The sequence below is a fragment of the Salvia miltiorrhiza genome, chromosome 5 (assembly GCF_028751815.1).
Source record: "Salvia miltiorrhiza cultivar Shanhuang (shh) chromosome 5, IMPLAD_Smil_shh, whole genome shotgun sequence".
NCBI lineage: Eukaryota > Viridiplantae > Streptophyta > Magnoliopsida > Lamiales > Lamiaceae > Salvia > Salvia miltiorrhiza.
The window spans coordinates 26,806,202-26,815,586 of NC_080391.1; the positions used below are offsets into that span (position 1 = coordinate 26,806,202).

The 9,385-nt window shown below is 36.7% G+C and overlaps 1 protein-coding gene across 1 annotated transcript; it reads right to left on the reverse strand.

The window, feature by feature from the left end:
- Positions 1-6,350: 6,350 nt before the first annotated feature.
- LOC131025729 (4-coumarate--CoA ligase 1-like) lies at positions 6,351-7,073 on the reverse strand (the record flags this gene model as incomplete). The annotated part of the gene is made up of 1 exon (XM_057955519.1): positions 6,351-7,073. A coding segment is annotated over one exon (723 nt), but the record flags the coding sequence as incomplete, so codon positions are not given.
- Positions 7,074-9,385: the final 2,312 nt, after the last annotated feature.

The following is a 9,385-nucleotide window of genomic DNA, read 5'->3' on the forward strand; positions in this document are numbered from 1 at the left end:
GGAACCTAACCCTATATATATATATTACTTTTTTCATTAATTAGTTACATAGTAGTCTTCAAATTACTAACCAAGTTAAATCATTGTGATGCGGATGGTATTTGGGCAATTGGGCCCACTTAACAAGGAAGGATTAAGCCCAAATACCCAGGACTTGTGGGCCCCCGAATGTATTTGCATTTGACCTGCATAAGGCGGATCAGGCATAGTGCAACGTAGATATGCCTTTTCAGAGAGCAACCGTTAGAGCTGTTGAAATCACTAGAGAATCCGAGACTAGCAATAGAAGAGACTTTGCGCGCGATGGAAAGATCCTTTCAAGACAGAGCAGAATGACGAAGATATGTGAAGACATCATATTTGAGACAAAAACAAAAAGGCCTTTGTAGCTGGCAAAAGAGGCACACCTAGGAGTGGCTTAGTAACCCGTTTTGCAAGTGGCCCCATAACAAATTTGCAGCTTTGAAGATGGAAGGATATTTTATTGTCGGCCTACATGGAAAGTGGAAACATGTAAAGACGGAATTTGCCTTCAGAATTGTGAAAAATAGTGTTGAAAGGACAAAAAATGCCCTAAATCGTACAAGTCTTGTATTTATCGAAATACCCTTGTGCTCTGTAGCCTATAAATAGTGATAAGATCTTTCTTGTAACACACATTCATTCAAAAAAAAAATGGCAAAATTTCTTACCATTTCAATATAAGTTTCGACAGTTCTAAGTTCATGGGTTTTTCTACTACTTTATTTCAATTTTTTTGCTCGTTAGATATTCAAAATCTCCACCCCCTCCACCCCTCATTCAAATATAAATTATCGCCATGGATATTCGAAGTGTTGGATGAAACATCGTAAGTCATTAGAGAAGGAGTTCGACTCCGACTGAGTTTACTGGAGGTTTCGGTTAGTTCAAGTTAAAGAGAGACCAGAGATTCCATTTACAAGTTAGTGTCGATCTTCTTTATCCACCTTCACCAACTGGCACCGTATGTGAAAAACATGTAGTCTAAGACGTTGATGTGCTCTGGTTTACATTCCTTTCTGTAATTGCTATTTTCGTTTGTGTTTTGCTTCTTCTTAATATGCAATCTGTTTTCCTCTGATTTTCATTCGACATGTGGTGGCCTCGTTGTTTGCCTATTTTTTAGTGGTATAACAGGGGCTATCTGCCTCTATATGCCCCCGATTTTGTGCTATGTAACGCAAATATGTCGATGATCTCGTACATAGGAAGCCTTATCCCGGGCATAGTGCAAATGCTCAAAGCCTTTTCTTGATGTGTGTTCCGTGTATTTATTGTTCTTGAAAGATTGTGGGTGTTACCTTGATTGTGCTGAGGAAGTGGGCCTAGCCGTGGTCTCAGAATTTAGGACCTGCTACAGGCTATGGGTTGACGCATGTATTCCATTTATAGGAAAATATGGATGTTGATCAAAATAAGAGTCTCATTGCCGAGTTTGATAGGGAAGTTGGGTTATCAACATTCAACCCAACGTTGTTGGAGTGAACATTAACTCTAACAGATTCGTTCTTTATATGTTTCGATTTTTTTTACCTAAGATTCTAAAATATCTATCCGTATATTTTTGTTGACTTTCTATAATATCATGATAATTGAAGGGGGATTATGATAGACAAGTTAGAGGGTGTTCAATTAAGCTTATTTTAAATAATTTATAGATGTAATAGTTGAAGAGCTTATTAGTTGTCGAAATGTTTGGATATTAAACTCATAAGCTAGAAATAGTACATTATGAAAATAATAAATAATGGTAGAGTTATTTGTGTTAAATAATTGTTCTTATAAAATTATGAAAAAAATAAGTTGGGGTTAAGGAACTTAATTGCAGAGCTTATAAATTGTTTACAAAACTATTTTTCCAGACACTTTTAAAGAGTATATACGTCTTTGGGCAGCTTATAAGCTGTTTTAAAGAGTTTATAAGCTCAATCAAACACCCTCAATATCAAATAGGGTAACATATATTTGTGTTTTCAATAAACCCTATTAACTCAAGTCAAAAAAGAAACCCTATTAACTATAGACCTAAACTAATTGTTCAATTTTTAATTATATACATTTTACATTTTTTAAAAGTTCACAAAAAAAATATTATCATAATAACTTTCATCGTCAAAATATCAAAAATAATTCTTGGGGTGCTTAAATAAATTTCATTGTTCCAAAAAGTTACACAAAATTAAGTTCGTACATATCACAACAAGAAAGTTGGGAAAGCAAAATAGCACGACTAAAATATAAAAAAATTATAAACACTCAAAACACGTAGAGTGGGATGAGACTCATTTTACGTAGTATAAAAGAGAAAGGTTTATAAAAAACTTGGGCATACCCAAGAGAGAACAACCAATGACTAGAAAATCGACAGATTAGGAAGGACACTTCATGTTAAGAGTAAGGGGCCGGATCACATTAAAAAAAATGATGACCTTGTCAATGTTAGGGTTACGTATACTGAAAAGCATGTTTAATCTTTAATTAACCTTATTTCCTAATTAATGAGATTAAACATTTTATCACGTAGTTTACATTATATTTATTAGTTAATTATATATGCTGCAATATATATGTCCATATTCTATATCAGGATCATATGGTGATCGACAGTCACAGAATGTCACATGGATAATCTATTATAGAATAAAATAAAATGTCCCTATCTTCCAAAGTGTGTCCTCTTAGACATAAATGACAAAAAAAAAATTGTTCTAGACCTAAACAACGCACATAAACGGGGCTCATAAGTAAGTAAGCAACAAGTGTTCGCTGTCTGAAAGCAAAAGAAAATCTCGATCACGACCAATTTTTGAGGCTACAGAACTAATAAACCGACTTGCATTCACAAACGTAGGAGGAGCTTCTCTCAACCACATTAACATTATATGTGCTTTACTTTCTCTATTTACTTACCTTGTCATTTGTCATCAGTTAAGCACACAAACACGTTAGTTGACTCGTTCAGCTGACCTATATCATCAGCACACTTTTATTTACATAAATTGACTAAATCTACCAACTCATAAATAACTTAAAATTTTCTAAACAACGCGAGTAACTTAACTACCACATTCCGCACTTATATCAGTTATCAGTCCAACGGATAAGCAATTTGTTGTCAGTAGGTTAAGTAACTGATATCACTTATATAAGAAAACTATTTAGACAAAAGTACGTAGGTCACTTATCGTATATTGATCAAGTTACGTGAGAGTTAACTGTTTATAGTTAGTTGATCAATCTTGTCATCACTATGTCTACAAGCAACGAAATTTTTTAACTAGTGTATCCCCCACATACACCGATAATTACTCGCCCAGGACCATAATAAATATTTATTTATATTTTTAAGATTTTCAATTATAGATCAATTATGATTTAAATCTTCGTGAATATGCTACAACAAAGGGAGTCTGAGTGACAATATGATATATGATTCTTTTCGAGCTTTATACGTGAAGAAGAATGAGACTTACACCGATAAGAAATTTGAAAGAATCAATGTAAGTGTTATTTAAAATTCTTTAATTAATATATATATATATATATATATATATATATATCAATATATATCAATATATTTTTATATACAATTATTTTAGCAATTAGGCATAGGTGTACGAGATTGTTGTGGAGATGGGCCAATCCTGTCCTGATACGCTTGTAGCTAGATATGAACAAAATTTATCTGGATGTATTGGAAGGGGGTTTAGATAAAAAGCAAATGTTGTTCGCCTCAAGTAGCATTGCATGGACCTTCAAGACCGATGTTTCGGAAGAGAGCATTTCAGCCGATTTCGACAAAAAACACCATGTCACCCACCTTGGGGATTTAGAGCAATAGTTGTAAGTGTAGCGAGAGCAGACATCTCGATTATAGGAGCATGTTTAAATTTCGATGGAGATAATCAAGTAGCTGCAAGGCCAGTCGAGTAGCGCCTCTAGACAATCTAGATCCACCACTATAAGTTGCATGATTATACGCATTTTTTGACTTTGATATCGACTATTTCTAGGTTTTTGAATTTGAAAAATACTTGCTAGATATGTGATTTGCAAACTACTTTCATGTATGACTTTGATATAGACTATTATGTTAGTATGGTTGGTTGGGATAATGGGCATCAATCATTTTGAGGTTGTGTTACATATTGAAACAATATTGATTGCTATTAATTATGTTGGATATCAAATATGTAACAGGTTATCATAACTAAGTAAATATAATTTCAAAAATTTAATTAAAAAATTCAAGCAACTTAGAGACGGGTCAACGACAGATTTTTTCGTAGCTAAATCTATGAAACACACATCCCAGTCACTGGAATTATTGTTGGCGTCCACCTGTTGAACTAACTACGGATTTTTCCGTAGCCAATCAGTGATGAAAAAAATTGTCGTTGAACATCAGACGATGATTTTGGCTACAAACTCCAGTGACGAGGAATTATGTTGCAAGTCTGTAGCTAAAGTTAATGACAAAGATGCCCCTAACATTTTTAGCGCCGAGCATTTTTCAAATGGACTTGATCCGCCTTTGTTCCATTGTAAAAGCAGTTTAGCTAGAGAATTTCGTTAATAGCTATGAATGCTTCTGTTGCTATTTTATGTAAATTTAAAATAAATTTATTTGTGTATATCTATAACATTTTTTGTTCTCAATGAACCTTACATATTAATTGAACTCACCATATTAATGATCGAACCTTACATATAAACAGATACATGAACTAAAAGTAGAACCAAATACATGGGGACGTGTTTTTTCATAGAAATGAGGTAGAGATTGATCATTTTGCAAGGATCAATACCATATCTTTTGTATTCTGTTCAAACGTTTTTCTCATAAGAATGAGCTACTTGTTCTTCCTAGGGCATGTCCAATTATATGCTCTTCTGTCTCAATTCAATAAGCTATGGTTTTTTATTTGGATATTTCAATTCAATAGGCCCTTTTTCAAAAGGAAAATTATACATAACAAACACCCACACAATTCATTATCTACTCCTAATGTTATTATGCCCATCACAAAATTTATCTATTTTTTTTCACAAATATACCCTAAAAAGAAACTGCTTTCTCTCTCTTATTCTATAATAAACTATTCATTTCTTAATATCCGTACCCATGTCTTGTGGCCTATTTATTTACTTACCCAACAAAAGAGTACATTTATTGTGCAAAGATAAATAATAGATGAATAAAAATTACAAATTAATCTATGAAAGTAGTATTTATTTTGAGATAGTAAAGATGATTAAAAAAATAAACATGGCCGTTTTTGTATGAAATTATATAATTGTCCTTATATTCATCGTTAGGGCTGTAAATTCGGGTACCCGCGGGACAAAAACCGCCCAAAACCCCACCCTCACCCGACCCTCCTGCATGCTGCGGGTACCTGAATACCCGCAGCGGATACCCGCGGCGGGGATGAGGGTACCCTCACAGTCCCGCAATTTTTTTTTATTATAATTTTGCGGGTTTTTGGTCCCGCGTGAGGGTATTTTGTCCCGCAAGAGGGTATTTTGTCCCGCATTTCACAATTTTTTTTTTGAAAATATCCTTTCTATTTAATCGATTATCCATAAAACCTGTGACGAATAAACAATAAATAAATAGCTGACAAACAAGCACAACGATCAAAATTCAAGTTCAAACGCTAAATCAAAGATCAATCCAACAGTCTAATAAATACAAAGTCAATAATAAAGTAATAGTACTAGAGGTAGTTTCAAAATGAAATTAATAGTGTAGAAAGTCACGAAATAAAATTAGGGCTTGGAATTTTTGGGGGTTAATTATTAAAATTCCTAAATAAAATTATTTAATTTTAATTTTTTAATATTATTTGCGGGTAATTTTGGTACCCGCGGGTATACCCGAGGGTACCCTCTACCCGCGATTTTTGAGGATATGATACCCGCACCCGACCCTCCTCTTTAAATTTGCTGGTATCGGGTACCCGATACCCGCGCAGGTATCGGGGCGGGTGAGGGTATACCCGATACCCGCAACCCGATTTTACAGCCCTATTCACCGTGGTTGGGTTGCTACAATCCAATTTTGAGAATTACTTAATTAGTCGCAAGTTATGAATGTAAAAATGATAAAAATAGTAACTCATTTTTTCTATTAGCTGACTATTTTTATAGTAGTATTTGTTATTTTAAGTTCGATGTTAATTTTTTCAATTTAAAAATGGGTTAAGGTACAGATACCCCCCAAACATGACCCCCCTAAAACGTATACCCCCAATTCTCCAACTTGGTACAAATTGCCCCCCAAACTCGATGAAAAGTATACAACTAACCCCAGCCCACAGACGGCGTTAGACGTCGTCCAGAAAATAATTTTTTTTATTATTAAATACGGGGCCCACCGAGCAACGGCTATCAACGGCTTTCATGATGAGGATGGCCGCTCCGACCCGCAGGCCGCACAACAAAACCGAGTTCAAGGAGTATATATGAAAGAGCGGCAACACACACAGCATCACGTCCTCGCTATGGATATACAAATTCGGGTTCTTCCCGTCCACCTGCTGCGCCACGCTCGTCACCAGCCCCTTGTGCGTCAGCATCACCCCCTTCGGCAGCCCCATCGTCCCCGACGAATACGGCAGCGCCACCGCGTCCTCCGGGTGTATCTTCATCGTCGGCATCTCCCGCTCATCCGCTGCCGTCAGCTCCGAGAACGCAAGGCACCCGGCCGGCGGCACGTCGATGCACACCACCTTCGCCCCGGCCTCCGCCGCGTAGTCGCGCACCATGTCCACGTAGCACGCCTGCGTGATGATGAGCTTGGCCGCGGAGGCCTTGGCCTGCTTGATCACCTCGGCTGGGGTGAAGAAGGGATTCACCATGGTGGAGACCACGCCTATGTAGGACGCGCCAAGGAATGCGAAGATGTACTCGGGCGTGTTGGGGAGGAGAAGCATGATCGTCTCGCCCTGCTGGATGCCCACCTGGCTCAGCCCCGACGCCACTTTGCGCGCCGTCATCTCCACCTGCTTGTACGTGTACACGTCGTCCGTCATGCCGTTGATGATGGGTTAATTTAGAGTATAAATATGGGGTTGATTGGTAGGAGTTGGTGGGGATTTTGGGTTGTTTAGGGGTATATTAGGGAATTGAGTTTGGGAAATATATAAAATTATTTTTTGGACAGCGTCTAACGTCCGTCTGTGGCGTCTGTGGGCTGGGGTTAGTTGTATACTTTCCGTCGAGTTTGGAGGGTAATTTGTACCAAGTTGGAGAATAGGGGGTATACGTTCTAGGGGGGTCATGTTTAGGGGGGTATCTGTAGCTTAACCCTTTAAAAATTAATATCGAAAGATTAACATAGATATAGGGAAGGAGGGTCCCCTAGGCATTGCCACGTCCAACTCCCTCCCTCTCCCTCTCCTGGTACTTCTTCCGTCCCATTATAAATACCTTATTACTTTTGATCACGAAAATTAATGAATATATAATTAATAAATAAAATGAGTTGCTGAAAATTATTTAAATATTATTTTAAAAATAGGTATAGAGAGAAGGGTTGGTGGGCCTATTAACTAATGAATGTAAGTCCTTTTGATTATTTGTCAAAAAAAGAATGAGACATTTGTAAATTGCAATGGGACATTCCATTATAGAAATTATGACATTTGTAATAGGACGGATGAAGTATTTTTTAGGAGATACCATAGCAGAAGCAGTTCCACTTCATTGCAGAGAATTCTGACTCAATAATAGCTAAGAAAGAGCCATATCGTAAACTTTTGAGTTCCACAAGGAAGAATACATTAAGGACGCTTGAAATTCAGCTAACACTAAACCCTAAACCACTCTGAAATTTTAATAAAATGAAATGTTATTATCTTGAATTTTGATATAACTTTCAAAATGACAAACATAATATTTTGCGCGCGAATTGGGCTTCGGGTTCGAGTTGGGGCGCGCGGGTTATGATGGTACAATTGGTATAAATGGATAAATTCGTATCAATTGTGCCATTCATTAATTATGTCCATTTGTGTCAAATGTTACTGAAGATTGAATGATGATATAGTTAGTACAAATGAGTAAATTCGTACCAATTATGTCATTCATTAGGTACACTTACTACAATTATGTCCATTTGTGTCAAAAGAAGGGGGAAGGGGAAGGGGAAGGGGAAGGGGAAGGGGAGGAGGGGGGGAGGGGAGAGGGAGAGAGAGAGAGAGATGGAGAATCGCGTGTACGAGTTGGGTTGGGTAGAGTAGGATCCGCGGGGTTAAAGTTATTTTGGACCGAAATTGTAAAAGATGACCATAATTTTGTGGGTTGTGGTCGGGCTCGTTCGTTTGGCTCTCTGTGTTTCTCTCTGTTTAGCTCGGCTTCTTCTGTGTTCTCTTTTGGTTTTGCAGGTTACAGGGGTGCTTTGGACTTCGGTGCTAGTGTTTCGGGTTCTTGCTTCTGTGGCTCTTCTAGTGGTCTTCGTGTGTTTTTGGGCGTCTGCTTTGAAACGTCCTTGCTCCTGCTGCTTAAGGCGTTTCCTAGCTTCAGCTAGTCTGGCTGTTAGTTTTTTATGTGGTTTTTGTTTGGGTTTCTGTTTCGGGTTTTGGAGGCCGGTTATCCTAGAGGCAATGGTTCGGTCGGAGCTTCTGAGGTTGACTTTCCGCCCCTTTCCATTTTGTTATCTTTTGTTACTTTCTCGTTGTTTGTTTGTTTTTGTTTGAGCTCTCTTTCTTGAGGCTCGTTCCTTAGTCTGCGCCTGTGCTTTCAAGGGTTTCGAACTTTTCTTTTTTCAATAAAATTTCTATTTCAGCAGCAGTGTTTAGATGGGTGGCTGAAATTGAGTTTCATTGATCAATATGACTGTATAAGCGCATATTCTCTAAGTTTATAGGAATACTTTATAAATTAAGTATATTTTTAAGTTAAATAAGGTTCTTTTTTAGAGGAGTTAAATAAAGTTTTTATTTGAATTACTTTCAAATTTATGCAATAAGTCATAAGGTGATGGTAAAAAACCTTGTGTGCATCTATGATATAGTATTATAATTAAATTCATCATTCGGACCTTTCAATTCATAGATGTAGATCTCGGACCCATAAATAAATTTTGAAATCTTTAATGAAAATTTATTTATTTGAAGCATTTTTTAGGTAAATTTGTTTGAATTTATATAAAGCAACAAACATATACTTACTCCGTCTACGATATCGTTTCCATTTTTGTGATTTTGGTCCGTTCACAATACCGTTTACACTTCCATTAATAACAGTAGGAACCACAAAACTCGTATTATCCGCAATGTGGAAACGATATCGTGGACAAAGAGAGTAAAATATATGAACAATAAATAATCTGATTGTGAACAATTAAATAGTATACAAA